Consider the following 15,696-nt stretch of genomic DNA (forward strand, 5'->3'; position numbering starts at 1 on the left):
ACGACTTGTATGACAATTCCCTTATAGAATCGGACCAAAATAACACCTGATATAAATAATGATAACACCTGAAATAATACACCTATAAATATAAATATTATAACACAGTACTTGAGTAGTTATAAACGTCCACTGCCAGCAAACCGTTTAACGTACGCTACTTTACACACGCACAAAGCCATCAACTAGGAGCTTCACTCACTGTGGGCCAAAATGGCGTATATATTGTAGGGGTGTAAAAATACCGGTGTACTGAACCGAACGGCCATGTACCGAACCAAACGTCCTGTACCGGGAATTAACCAATTTATTTTGCATTTTTGTCTAGAAATAAAATACAGAGCTTTACACCATCATATTAAGCTGGTGCACGATACCCATTCACAACAACACTTGAGCACTTGTTTTTCTTACCCCAACGTCCATAATAGTGAACAGTGAAATAGCTTCTACAGAGCTTTTTTTTAACCCACTTTGAACGGAATGTGTAATGAAAATGTTCACATTTGTTAGATTTTCAAATAGCCTATGTATATACACTAGGTGGTTAAACAGAATAACCGTGACACCAAAACATCGAACCGAACCGTGAATTTTGTGAACCGTTGCATCCCTAATATATATATATATATATATATGTAACGCCCGGAATTTGAACCTGGGTCTCCCACGTGGAAAGCCAACATCTTAACCATTAGGCCGAAGGGAATTCCCTATAGCTCGGGGGAGATATTAGAGTTTCAGGCCATCAGGCTGAGGTTGTGAACCACTGTGTTACACTCACCCCTCCTTTTGACCTCCTCCCACGGGGGAACCCGATCCGGGTCACGGCACCTTTGTAACGCCCGGGATTCGAACGCGGGTCTCCCACATGGAAAGCCAACATCTTAACCACTAAGCCGAAGGGAATTCCCTATAGCTCGGGGGAGATATTAGAGTTTCAGGCCATCAGGCTGTGAACCGATCTGTTACATATATATATATATATATATATATATATATATATATATATATATATATATATATATATAAATCCTCCACTTTGTCATCTTTCACTTCCACAAATACACAAGGAAACACTTCCTGCTCTTCCAGCTGTGAGGTCACCGATGCTGTCATCTGGACGTCTGGACCTGATTGACGGGCGGCACGTAGAGGTACTTCCAGATGGCGTAGTAGTGTACCATGGCTCCCATGGCGACGAACAGGTGCCAGATGGCGTGGGCGAAGGGCACGATGCCGTCGCTCTTGAAGAAGATCATCCCCAGGCAGTAGAAGGCTCCTCCGGCCAGCAGCTCATACAGCCCAGCCTGGTCCGGCTGAAGGAGGGAAGGGAAGGGAACACACAACCAGTCTGTGTTGATTTCGTCGACTAAAGCTATGACGAAAATGTTCGTCAACTACCTTTTTTCACTGACGAAAACTAAATAAAAACGAAATAAAACTAAGCTATGACGACTAAAACTAAGACTAAATATATTGAGAATTTCGTCAACAAATAAAAACTAGACTAAAATGTTATGGAGGGACAAGTGGCGAAGATATCCAGTAGAACTAAAAGAGAAGTCATTTTATTTTGGTCGCGCTGCGACGTGTTGTGAGCTTGTAGATCGGCTATTTTCAGCATGCAACCAAGTGTAAAACAGCCATTACGACGCCATCAACGCACCGCGAAAATACATTATAGTGGACTAAATCAACAGTAGATTTAGTCGACTATAATCTTATGATATTTAGTCGACTAACACTAGACTAACAATAAAACATTTCAGATGACTAAAATATGACAAAAGACTTCAACAGACTATGACTAAAACTAAATCAAAATTTGCTGTCAAAATCAACACTGCAACCAGTGATGGTTTTGACAGCAAATTTTTATTATTATTTTTTAGTCTTTTGAATAAAATTCATCTAGTTTTAGTACTTGTACTTGGTGCCGCGCTATGAGCTTGTATATCTGCTATTTTTGAATAGCCGAAGAAATCTAAAATGACACAGATGCGTTCCCGGATTGAATGGGTTTAATTTGGCGAGTCGCCACAACAGTGTGAGCCATGGTGGGCGGGGCACCGGGCGGGGCTCTGTGGCTTCCAGAACACAGAAGTGTTCTATATGAAATGAACATGTGTCTGTCAGATGTCAGTTTGGTGAGACATGGAGCCCTCTCCCAAACCCAGCTGTTCTAGTGGAGGATGCAGCTACAGTACATTTGTTGTGGAAAAATATATAACAGTGAAAGATTATATCGTCGCTGTCGGGGAGAAACCTCTTATCTACATATTTTAACTTAAATTGTGATACTTTTTCTTTTACACATGTTGGAGTCAGGTTAGGTAACCCGCGGGTTACGAGTCGACCCGCGCATCACTACACTATAGGGAGGAGGAAATGGGACACAGGGTTATTGGTGGACCCTCACCATTGACAGAATGACTAACGCAGGGAAGAAGCCCATCACCGTGTAGCAGATCAACTCCATGAGCTTATACCTGCAGGAGAGACAGACACGTTAGAGAGATTACAGACAGGCAGGCAGGCAGGCAGGCAGACAGACAGACAGACAGACAGACAGACAGACAGACAGACAGACAGACAGGCAGACATTCAACAATACAACTAGTCATTCAACAATACATGAAATGCATAAGTAACCGAAATTCCGTTCCACTGGCTCACTATAATCTAAAACTACTCCTACTCGTTAAAGGAGAATTTCGCCCATTCTGGAGACCGGCGGGCGGAAGTATCGCGAGACGAGATTTCAAGTAAATCAGATTTGTAAACAGTAACGGTGGCGCCCGTGTAGCAATAGCATAGCACCGACCTCAGACGGTCCACACACGACAGATATATACAAGTGTTTTTTTTTCGAGCAACAGAAATAAGCGGATTTAGCCAAGAACTAAAGACTCCCGTTCTGAGCTGTGGTTTGGGGCGTCCCTGAAATGGAGAACATCGCTCGTTATGAACTGGGGGTCTTTGGACTACTCTTCAGATGAGTTAACATCCTCAAATAACGGTAAGAAAACTTCTAGGGTGAAATTCTCCTTCAAAAGAATGCTAAAATACAAAAAAATAAATGCTAAAAATAAAATCATAACTATTATAAATACAATCACAGTCAGTTCATAATGAGACAGAAATATTGCACAGCAAGGAGTCCTCAGCAGCATTATAAGAGAACGGTTTAGGGGATATTGCACTTCTTTAGAGTTCAGAGATGTCTGATTGCTTGGGGAAAGAAACTCTTGAAAAAAGTATTGCAGAATGCAGACAGACAGACAGACAGACAGACAGACAGACAGACAGACAGCGGAGCTAACCTCTCGTGAAAGAAGAAGACGTAAGTGGTTCCCACGGAGGCCATGACCCACACCAGCCAGCGCATGTGAGACGCCCAGGGCCCCAACTCCCTGAGGTTGAGCCTACACACACACACACACACACACACACACACACACACACACACACACACACACACACACACACACACACACACACACACACACACACACACACACACACACACACACACACACACACACACACACACACACAGTATGTAAGCCACTGGATCAGTCCAAAGACACACTCATACAGTATATACTGTACAGTAAATCACTCGGGTTCAGTCTGTTCAGTCAGCACGTTATGGCTGGGTTTTAAATAGGGCTCTCAGAACCTAATTTTGTAGTACTCACTTCACTTGGTACTAACTAAAGAAGCAAAGGAACCCAAAGTTCTGCTTATGGTGAGGCAGACTGTAAGGAAAAAAAATACTGAGGCACTCCATCTTTAGGTGAAAAAAAGTAAATAATTTATTTTACAGATGAGCACGGCAACAGCTGACCGACGCGTTTCGACACTTGGGTCTTCAACAGACCCTGTTCAACAGACCCTGTTCAACAGACCCTGTTGAAGAAGACCCACGTGTCGAAAACGCCATCGGTCAGCTGTTGTCGTGCTCATCTGTAAAATGAATTATTAAATCGTTTCACCTGAAGACGGAGTGCCTCAGTATTTCTTTCCCTACAGTCTGCTTCACCACAAGCAGAACTTTGGGTTCCTTATTTGCTTCTATGCCTATACCTGTTCCACTGAAGAGCACCTGTTTTGAGCCACTTTGATTGAACCCAGGCAGCGCTTCCTTCCTTTTGTTTTACTAATTTGGTAGTACCAACTTGGTGGTACCATGGATTAAAGCTAAATTAAATCTCACGACTGAAAATGTCCTAATGTGTGATTTGTGAAACCGTGTGGAAGGATCCCCCACACACACACATTAGCGCCGATTCCTAAACAATGAATACAATATGTAAAATTAGGATGCTTTAGTTATATTGTTCCTGCTGTTCTACATACTGCCAACCATGTGAAGAAGTCACAGATTCAGGCTTTAACCGTTGCTTTTATATGAAATATCCGAGACGATTAAGATATTATGGAATATTGCTAGTTTGACCACTTCAAATGCTCTAATCTTAAAATGACCGAAAATTTTTAATTTCCGCCCTGAGATTATCAACCTGGGTCTTGATCTCGACCGACTGGACCGCCCCCTTGTCGAGCAGTTCCGTCCTCAGCTTAGTGATAGCCTGGAGGATACACTCCATCCCATCAGTCGGTGTAGCATTAGCATCCGAGCTAGCTTTGGTCGGTGTAGCATTAGCATTCGAGCTAGCTTTGGTCGGTGTAGCATTAGCATTCGAGCTAGCCGCAGTCGGTGTAGCATTAGCATTCGAGCTAGTTCCAGCCGATGGAGCATTATCATTCGAGCTAGCTTTAGCCGGTGTAGCCTTAGCAATGGAGCCAGCTTTAGGATGTTTAGGCATCATGGGCTGCAGTTTTTACAACGAAGGCAAAACAAAAAGATCCCAATGTCTCTGATGAGTGTTCTCACACACTTTGTGGTAGATTTGTGGTCAAACTGGTAAAATATTTACATTATGCACAATAACGGCACGGAGCTCAACCAAAACGCGTGCTCACATGGCGCTGCCCCGGAAGTACTCTCCGTACTGGCAGAGATGTGCGCTCCACTGAGCATGTGAACCTTTCTAGTGGTTTTTAGTCATGGCTGCCAGTTCCCACCTGATGTCGTGAGGGAGTTCTGACTGCTCCACACCGTACTGAATAACTACTAGCTTGCATAATGTCTTCAGTGTTGGACTTAAATCTAAGATGAACAGATCATCAGAGAGTTGGCTTCCAAAGAGGATGATACGATCTCCCACCATACAACATGCACCACAATACATCTGACAACGGCCGTTTCCCTTGACTTCAACATTATTCCAGGTGAAGGTCAGTGGGTTGAATTTCCACATATAATTTAAGTATCCCCCGTTGTAGCCACCATATATGTACAGCTCTCCATTGTAGGCAAAGGCTGAATGATCCCAGCGTCCTTCTGGGAGAGGCTGTGCAGGAGGTGTGTTCAGCCAGTTGTTGGTCTCTGTGTCAAACATCTTAGACAGCCACTTGCTGGACTCAAATACAAACATCTTTGTCCCGATGATGGTGGCAGAGTGACAATGTAAAACAGGTGGTGGAGTTCCTCTGGTGTTAATTAAAGCCCAGACCATTGTGGTGGTGTTCAACTTGTACATATCGTTAGTGTATCCAGTCAGTTTGACGGATCCTCCATAGATATACATGACCTTCTCCAAGACACAGGTTGTGTGGTTGTACCTCGCCTCTGGAACGGTTCCAGAAATCTCAGGCTTGAACCATCTGTGGGAGTCGACATCAAATCCATAGAGCAGGTTGCAGTAAGGATACCCTCCCCAGATGTAGACGCAATCTGCTATAAGTACAGCTGTGTGGCCCCAGCGCCTGGAGGGAACATCAGGGGGACCTTTTCCTCTTCCATTTGTCAATGGGGGCAACTTCCTCCAGCGCAGAGACACTGTGTTAAAGATGTGGACTTTCATCTGACCACTGTTCTTGTGATAGTTTCCTTCAAATAAGTACACCTTGTGTCCGACCGCCACAACAGCTGGGGAGTCATTAAGATGTCCATTCAGATGTATTGTCCAGTGAAACATTACACACACCAGCACCACTGTGTGAATCAGTAAAAGTAATTTAAAGAAAGGTTGTTAGAAGGCAGGACAATTTATTGCCAGAAGTTGCTGAATGGTGTTGTGTTAGAAAATACAATAACAACATTTAAAAGGACAATTACATCTGATGTAATAATGATGTTGTGATATCATTGCGTGATGAGATCATTATGGAATAGCTAATGACGTTACTCAACCTGAATGTCTATTTGAGCTAAATCTATTATTGTCAGTACTATGACATTTCCATATTTGGGCATATCATGATAAAGTCGCGGCGGAACATTTTTGCTGCGCAACATGCTTCCATAGATTACTACAAGCTCACAAAGCATCACGATGCGACACACTGTGAGCTTGTAAATCATATTTTTTTCCGCTATATTCAATTCTTTCTTTTTTTATGAAGTACCTCCCTGATACCGGTTAGAATGGAAAACTTCACAGGGTTCTGGTAAGTTTTAGGTTTATGGAGGGAAGGCTCTGCAGAAACCAAAAAGCGGAAGAGCCAATTGACAGCATCTATCAATCAGCGATTGGCTCTTCCACTTTTTGTTTTCTGTAAAACTTGGGGCACAGAAACGTATGGACCCTTGGAAGATGCCCCCGCACGCACGCACGCACGCACGCACGCACGCACGCACGCACGCACGCACGCACGCACGCACGCACGCACGCACACACGCACGCACGCACACACGCACACACGCACACACACACACACACACACACACACACTAAATAAATACATAACAGGCCGGATAGAGTGTTTACCACGGTGCGTAGGAGGCCGCTATGAAGAAGTAGATGACCATCCTGTCACACATGTGGAAGCAGTGCTCCACAGACCTGGAAGACAAAGAACATGTCAACGTTCCAGCCTGCACGCTGAATCACCTGCATCATCAGCCATCAATGCACACAGTGACATGTAGTCTTGATTTTGACAGCAAATTTTGATTTAGTTTTAGTCAGTCTTTTAAATAAAATTCTGTTTAGTTTTAGTCATATTTTAGTAATCTGAAATGTTTTCGTTTTTGTCTAGTTTTAGTTGACTAAATCTACAGTTGATTTAGTAGACTAAAATGTATTTTGCCGGTGCCTTGATGACGTCGTAATGGCTGATTTTACACTTGGTTGCATGCTGAAAATAGCCCATCTGCAAGCTCAACGTGAGCTTGTAGATCTGCTATTTTCAGAGCGCAACACCCACACGCAACCAAACATAAAATGACTTGTCTTGTAGTTCTACTGGATCTCTTCTACGAAATTCAATATATTTAGTCTTAGTTTTAGTCATCATAGCTTAGTTTTTATTTAGTTTTTATTTAGTTTTCGTCAGTGAAAAAAGGTAGTCGACGAACATTTTTCGTCATGGTTTTAGTCGTCGAAATCAACACTGATGCAGGGGTGCATTTGTTACCTCGCTATAATCAGTTGTTATAATCAGCTACTATTTGAACCGCCTAATTTTATTGAGATTTTGTTTTAAACCTTTCACGTTATGTACAAATCTCACAGCGACACACCTTATGTATCACGCATGCACCTATGTATATACGTAGATATACACTGCCATATTGCTCTACCTCTTTCCACCTTTCTTGAAAATGTAGCTCATACCTTTAATACAGTAAATGTGATTCTGGGAGCAGACTTCTAAAAAACATTCACACATAAATATAATCAAATAAAATATTAGCTAAAACTAATATATTATTTTCATAGCGGTTAGGTAGTGATATTGCATTTTTAACCGATACCATGACCAATTGATCGTGCATCCCTAATCTGTGTGTGTGTGTGTGTGTGTGTGTGTGTGTGTGTGTGTGTGTGTGTGTGTGTGTGTGTGTGTGTGTGTGTGTGTGTGTGTGTGTGTGTGTGTGTGCGCATACGCTCATTCTCGAGGTCGGCTGTACTTTTGATTACAGCTTAGAGGAAGTCTTTCTAACCAAAGCGCTATAATTAAAATAGCATCAGCTAGAGCGGACTGTCTCACAGCTTGGCTACAGGTAGCCTAGATGGCACACGTGCACAAGTTGGTTGTAAGGGGCCTTCAGAATGGCCGGCCTCTGCAAAAGGAGGGCCAAACAGTTAGCAAGGTAGTGCTCAGTGTCAGCTATTCTAGGAAGCCGCTCAATTTGGAGGGGGCGTTGTTTCCTATACCCATGACTGATGACTGCGTTGTCTGAAAACTTGCCATGTAACAATGTTCTGCCGTCTAGGCACTTTGTAACTGGCTGTTTTCCTAGTGTTTATGTCCTTTGTACAAGGCATTCTCGTACTTCTGTTTATGTGGACATGAATACATATTTCAAATATGTGTGTGTGTGCGTGCGTGCGTGTGTGTGTTTGTGTGTGTACCGTAGGTGACTCTTCTTCCAGGCCACAGTGTGGAACACGGTGGAGATGATGAACAGCGAGCTAAGTCCCGCCCCATACACCCACGCCGACACGCGTTCCCATCGGTCCTCGGACAGGAAGTGCAGCAGCGAGCTGCCCAGCAGGCTGGGGATGATCCATAGCTGTACCGAGTTACAACCAAGACAAATGACACTGTCAACACGCTGCACATTTATTCACATTATGATGTGTGTGTGTGTGTGTGTGTGTGTGTGTGTGTGTGTGTGTGTGTGTGTGTGTGTGTGTGTGTGTGTGTGTGTGTGTGTGTGTGTGTGTGTGTGTGTGTGTGATTACCGCGTGTGTGGCACAGTTGGCAGCGTGCTCATAGTCGGTGGGCTGGTATCTCTTATTGGAAGGAACACGATTGTTCATAAATCTGCAATGATCAGATAAACACAGCATTAGTTCAGATAAACACTACATTAGTTGCAGTAAGCTCACAAACTTGTAGATTCTTTTTGCTATTTTCTTTGTAACTTTTTCTTTAGATTTGAAAGAAAAATGCAAAAAATGCAAAGATTCTGGCTATAATGAAAAGCCCGAAACAGGGACAGCAGGTTGAAAGTGGTGAAAATAATGGTGATCACAGAATAGGCGGGATGTTTGGAAGGTTACAGTACGTTAAAATAAGTGAGGAAGATATTTTGTCTAGTGTGTATACAGTAAAATATTAACCCATTAAGGCCTGAGGTTCCGATCCTACAAAATGTCTTCTAAATCCTTACCGTTTTCTATATCAGTGGTTCTAAAAAATGTTCATGTCAAGGACCACCCAAAATTATGTTATTTTCCAGGGACACCCCAGAAGCAAAGATTTGAGTTAGAAATAGTCAGAATGTATTGAGAGTAGAGGTGTAATGATATAGTAAGTGCATCGAAAAATCTATTTTAATTTTCAACGATCTACTATATCGATATGCAAACAGCAAAATATCGTATCGTTTGACTTTGTATCGTATCAAATCGTTTTGCAATGCAAATAATCAATGTTATCAATACTAAGTACTTGAACTGTAGCAATTTTAAGAAGAAAAAAGAGAAAGAGGGGTTTATATCCAGTATCCAGGTATTTATTTTTCACACAGAACTTTTGGGATAATAAATAGTTACTATATCTATTTTAAGTCATTGAATCGAATCGTTTCGTTCTAAATGAACCTGTCCTGTATCGTTCATGTATCGTATGGACTAAATCATTGAATGGAAACGTATCGTATCGTTCTAAACGAAGGTGTATCGTTCATGTATCGTATCGACAACCAAGTATCGTGATACGTATCGAATCGTTGTTAAAACGTAGAGGATAGCCCCTTGAGATGCAGCTTCTCATTTTAGAGGGGGTCCTATAAGTAAAACATTACATACAATACAAATACACAATACACACATGTACAGATACAGTTAGCTTGCCCACCCTCTCCCACCCACACCCCCAACCCTCAATTTATTTTAACCCATTAAGACCTGAAGCCGATTCTACAAATGTCTTCTAAATCCTAACTGTTTTCTGAAAAACGTATGTTTCTATATCAGTGGTGCTGGTGCTTAAACTTTTTCATGTCAAGGACCCCCAAAATGTATATGTATTTGGCCACGGACCCCCCATCTCAACATATGTTGTTCCGGGGACCCCCAGAAGCGAAGATTTGAGTTAAAAATGTTTGCTTTCAAAATATATACATATTCAAAGATTTGCACACATTTTCACGATTTTTCAAAAATAGCAGATCTACAAGCTCGTAGCGCGGCACCGAGTGCCGTGCTACGAGCTTGTAGATCTGCTATTTTTGAATAGCCAAAGTGTAAAATAATGCTTTTTTTTATGACCTGTATCAAAGTCAGAAATAAACGTAAAGTACAAGCAGTGTTAAAAGGGAAAAACATGTTTGATCAAGCATAACATAAGGTAGTTTATGGGGGAGTTTTATGGGTGGATGTGGGAGGTATGGGATCAGGAAGTCAAGATGGTGGGAGGAGAAACAAACCACAACACAAAGTGCAAATCCAAGATGAAAAGCAAATATATAAATATATATATTTACATATGTCCGGGGAAACCTCATATGTCCAAAAAACTGTTACTTTTCAGGATTCAAATTAAAAAGCATCAAAAGTATCAGATCTACAAGCTTGAAACGCTACTTTTGCCAAAAATGTTTATAAAAGTTTATTTTTATTTTTTATCAAAAACAAAATAAAAATATTTCTAATATTATTCTTTCTTTTTTGGGTTCTTTCGTTTTTCTGTTATTCACAAAGAACCAGGAGATAACATTTTCCAAAAAGTTGCTGCTCCATTCACTTCAATGTTAAAAAATAAACGGAGAAATAAAAAACATTTTTCCTGTGTTTTACCATGTAAACTGCTGGCAGTTTTTGAGTACTATTTTTGAAAAACCCTGTCAGTTTAAGAGTTAAAATATGGAGATAAGAGGTTTCTGCCCGACAGCAACGATATCTATATAATAAAGGTTTGGGGCGGATGCTGCTGCTGCTTTACAGACCCCCCTCAACCCCCCCCCCCCCCCCCCCCACACACACACACACACCCACCCATCCTGTCTCTTCTCTTAGCAACGCTCCCCACCAAGCCTGATCCGCTTCAACTTGTTGCCATGACTGCTGTTGCCTGGCAACAGCTCGTAACTACGGACCGACTGAAGCAGCGACAGCTATAGGTGTGTCTTCTTCATCTCAGGCAGTCTCACGCTGCGCAGGCGGGCGCACACGCACACACACGCACACACACACACACACACACACACACACACACACACACACACACACACACACACACTTCCTTTTACATCAACCGAGATCTAAGGCTGCAAAACTATCGATTATTTTATTAGCATTTTTTCTATCAATCAAGTGTTTTATTTTATTTCCCTTTTTTTAATAATCAAATCAATTAACCACTTAATTCCCTATCTTATACCTTGTCGCAACATTGTAACATAGTGAGCTTATAGATCAGTTATTTTCACTATTTTTAGATTTTCGACTATAATGGTGAAATGCCTAAAATAGAAATAGATTATTAATCGATTATTTAATTGAATTATCTATTTACGTTTTATTTTATTTTATTTATAATGGATTAAATAAATTAGATAGGATGAAGTGTTTCACCTCTAGATAAGAACACAATCCCATGAACAGCCAGGGCACTCTGACAGTGATGTCATTGTCGTCATGGAAACCCCCGAGCAGGGGGGGATTGTATTTATCTTTTCTTTTTTTCAAAGAGAAAAGTCTTTTTCCAATACTTTTTCCTTTTTTTCCCCCCAAAGAGAGAAAAGTCTCTTCTTGGTCTTTTCTTTATCCATCCCCCTCACCCTCACCCATCCTTTTCTTCCCCTTGGAACCTCTTGTCTTTCTTCTTCCACGTGATTAAATTAACGCGTGTCAGGGGAATGGGAGGGTTAACAAAGACAGGGGGAAATGCATGGGCGCACGCACACAAAAACCCACACACATGCACACCACGAACACACACATACACACACACACACACCCCTCCCTGTTTTTTTGCTGCTGCATCTTCCAGAGAGCGATTTCATAAGAGGCCTAGATTTAACAACGTCCCACGAACGCGCACACACACACACACACACACACACACACACACACACACACACACACACACACACACACACACACACACACACACACACACACACACACACACACACACACACACACACACACACACACGTGTGATGTTCTAAGATCAGAGGCACTCTGAACAACATGACTCACACTCACACATTTAATATGTGTGAGTGTTCACATGTTAATCCACTGGCTTTGGACTGCTGTACTGCACCATCTATACTGGCATTCTACGCAAAGGCAACTAAAACTAGGGCTAAGTGGGCTACGCAAAGGCAACTAAAACTAGGGCTAAGTGGGCTACGCAAAGGCAACGAAAACTAGGGCTAAGTGGGCTACGCAAAGGCAACTAAAACTAGGGCTAAGTGGGCTACGCAAAGACAGCTAAAACTAGGGCTAAGTGGGCTACGCAAAGGCAACTAAATCTAGGGCTATTGGGCTACGCAAAGGCAACTAAAACTAGGGCTAAGTGGGCTACGCAAAGGCAACTAAAACTAGGGCTAAGTGGGCTACGCAAAGGCAACGAAAACTAGGGCTAAGTGGGCAACGCAAAGGCAACGAAAACTAGGGCTAAGTGGGCTACGCAAAGGCAACTAAAACTAGGGCTAAGTGGGCTACGCAAAGGCAACTAAAACTAGGGTTAAGTGCCCTGTCACCATCACAAACTAGAGCCTGACTGATACATTGGTTTAGCCGATACAAACAATATACATTTATTTGTATTTATTTGTTTAGTTAAACATTGTCAAATAGAAACTTTAATCAAATCTAAGTTGTTCAATTGGTTTCAAGATTTAGCATTAACACTTTCTTTTGTTCTTCATTTATTTATTTATATTATTCACAAAATATCGGACAAAGCATCTTTAATCGGTGGTCTTAGGACTCAAAAATCGGTCGGGCTTCACCAGACATACTCTTATCCCGACATTATAGAATATCTAATAGTTCTTCTCAGCAATGAAAAGTAACCATAATTCCAGTAAGCCAACAACAACCCTGGGTGAACTCAAAAGCCACTGTTTTCTGTTGCCACTTATTACATTAAGCATGGCAGAGATAAGCTCTCTCATCTCCTCTCCTGTTTCCGTCCACAGCAGGCAGTGGTTAGCGCTGGTGGAGGAAGTACTCTATTTGTTTATTTTTTTGTCTAATTCACTTTCTGGATTTTGCAGTGTATGAGTAAATCAAGGTCTTAGACAAGAAACCAAACTCGTACAATCATTGTAGCATTTTGGAAAAGTATCACTTTTTAAGCTTTGATCATTTTAAGGCTTTTAAAAGTCTTTGCTTTGTCTACCAGCTGGCTCTTCCTCCAGTGTGTGGTTTTATCCACAGGAAGAGAGACACACGGCTCTAGGCACTAGGTCAGAAAGCTGAGGAGACTGTGAGGCCCATCATAGGCAGACCACTTTTGCACAGATTGTCCTCTCCATCATCGAGGGAAGCCTACGATGGAATAGCCTCCCGGCCACCTTGTGGAAAAGCCCCACATTGTGGAAAAGCAGCCCCACCTTGTGTAGTTTTACTAAACACAACTAAAGCAAAAATGTCTCAAACAAACATGTGATCAGTGGCGGCTCCAGTGGCGTGCACAGACATTTTGAGGGGCAGGTGCTCAAGTAAATTATACTTTTTTTTGTTTACTTGGTCTGCTCTTTTTTCCCTCTACACCTATACCTCTTTGCCAAAAATAGCCGATCTACAAGCCCACAACGCCTCGCAGCGCGAGGCGTTGTGAGCTTGTAGATCGGCTATTTTTGGCTAAAGTTCTCCTCAGAAAAGGGATGCTAGGTTTCGAGTGGTTATGGTAAAAAGAAAAATCATATCACATAAAGATTTGGCAGACCCCCTGTAGTAACTCTGAGGACCCCCTAGGGGTCCCGGATCCCCTGTTGAAGACCCCTGCTGTAAACTGAAAAAAGAAAAAACATGTTTTCTGTTTTTTTTCAAAAGGGCACTTCTGGTCAAGAGGGGCAAAGGGCAGGTGCTCCAGCACCACCTAGAGTCTATCTGTTCACGTCCCTGGGCGGCTCCATAGAATTGTGATTGGGGGAGCTATGGGGCGGGGCTGGATTGTTTAGAGCAGGGGCCAATTAATTCAGGAAACACACCATAATGATAAACAATACTAATAACGAGAAATGAGATTCAATGATTCTAGTTTAATAGGCCACATAACATAAATACACATTACTAAATGTTTAGTGTTATTACCACAGTCAAAATAATTCTGTGAATGTACAATAATCAGATGTCATAGTTTAGTTTGTTACTCAGAAGTCAGTCCATTGTCTTTCATACTGTATATATCAGGTTACTCAAATAAGAATCTTAAAGGCCCGCAAAGAAAAATGTCAATGTCTCATGTCTATATTTATATAACTATAACTAAAGTAGCCTTGACTGTTGTGTATGCTGCTGCTGCTGTTAGGCTGTGTAATGTTGTGTTACTGTATTTTTATGTTGCAGCTTATTATTCCGCTGCAATGTCTCTATAGAAGCCAAACATAAATAAGTTATGTACCTGTGCACATGATTTAAATGCCACCTTCAACTGAGCATTAAGCATTAACAGTGCTGCCAGTGTGGACTGATCCACTGTCACAGCTAAAATGCACTGTGCATGTTTTTATGATCATCTGCAGCCAGCAGCCAGTATTTCAGTTCTACTGGCTGCTGGAATCAAGAGAGTGGGATCACTGGGGTGCATGATTTTTACCTGCAATTCCTCTTTTTGTTTGGCTTCAGTTCAAATGCGATCGCTGCCTCTTCACTAGAGCTACATGCCTCTTGGCATAATAGGATGAAAGCATATTGTTCAGTCCATTCCTCTTTGAATAGCCGATTTTCAGAGTCTTTATATTTCTTTGGCTATTCAAAAACAGCAGATATACAAGCTCATAGCGCGGCACCGAGTGCCGCGCTATGAGCTTGTAGATCTGCTATTTTTGAAAAATCTTGAAAAAAAATGTTTTTAGATTTTTTTTCCATAAACTGTTAGGATTTAGAAAACATTTTTAAGAATTGCCTCAGGTCTTAATGGGTTAATTCACATTGGAGATCTAGGCTTCTACTGTTGCTACAACTGCTGCATGAAAAAGAAAAGTAGGCTACTGGTTCTAGCGCACTAGCTCGCTTTGGATAAAAGCGTCTGCTAAATGACTTCATAGAAACATGGCCGCCGTGTGAGTATGGTCTATGTAATGTAATGTAGCTCACTGGTCAAAAGCTAAAGTAAAAAGTGGCCACTCTGAACTCTCAATGACCCCTATCAACAACCCTCCTCAACGAGCCGTTGTCACGGAGATGACAGCCCATAATACAAGAGTAGTGTTGTGGACTACACAGAGAAGCAAGTCTCATGAAACAGAGACTTTTGAGTCGCGGTAATTAACACCTTGCAGTTAATAGTTAATACAAATAATATATTATGAGTGATATAATTTGAAAAGTATAAATTGCTACAATTTGCCCAGAGTCTGGATAGTTGTGCCGCAATCTAAATAGCAGATCTACAAGCTCATAGCGCGGCACTCGGTGCCGCGCTATGAGCTTGTATATCTGCTATTTTTGAATAGCCAAAGAAATCTAAAGTGACACAGATGCG

At 41.8% G+C, this 15,696-nt stretch overlaps 1 protein-coding gene across 1 annotated transcript in view; it reads right to left on the minus strand.

The window, feature by feature from the left end:
• Positions 1-1,040: 1,040 nt before the first annotated feature.
• The window catches only part of LOC311065536 (monocyte to macrophage differentiation factor 2), a 21,558-nt gene continuing 6,902 nt past the window's right edge, over positions 1,041-15,696 (minus strand). Inside the window, exons 3-8 of the mRNA XM_084085925.1 lie at positions 8,766-8,847; positions 8,433-8,593; positions 6,843-6,917; positions 3,327-3,428; positions 2,423-2,492; positions 1,041-1,319 (exon numbers count right to left, since the gene is read on the minus strand). Coding sequence (XP_083942051.1) covers positions 1,116-1,319; positions 2,423-2,492; positions 3,327-3,428; positions 6,843-6,917; positions 8,433-8,593; positions 8,766-8,847 — 694 coding nt within the window. The 3' untranslated portion in view covers positions 1,041-1,115. The remainder of the gene's footprint in view (positions 1,320-2,422; positions 2,493-3,326; positions 3,429-6,842; positions 6,918-8,432; positions 8,594-8,765; positions 8,848-15,696) is intronic.

This window comes from Gymnoscopelus microlampas (assembly GCF_963454915.1).
Source record: "Gymnoscopelus microlampas genome assembly, chromosome: 2".
Classification (NCBI taxonomy): domain Eukaryota; kingdom Metazoa; phylum Chordata; class Actinopteri; order Myctophiformes; family Myctophidae; genus Gymnoscopelus; species Gymnoscopelus microlampas.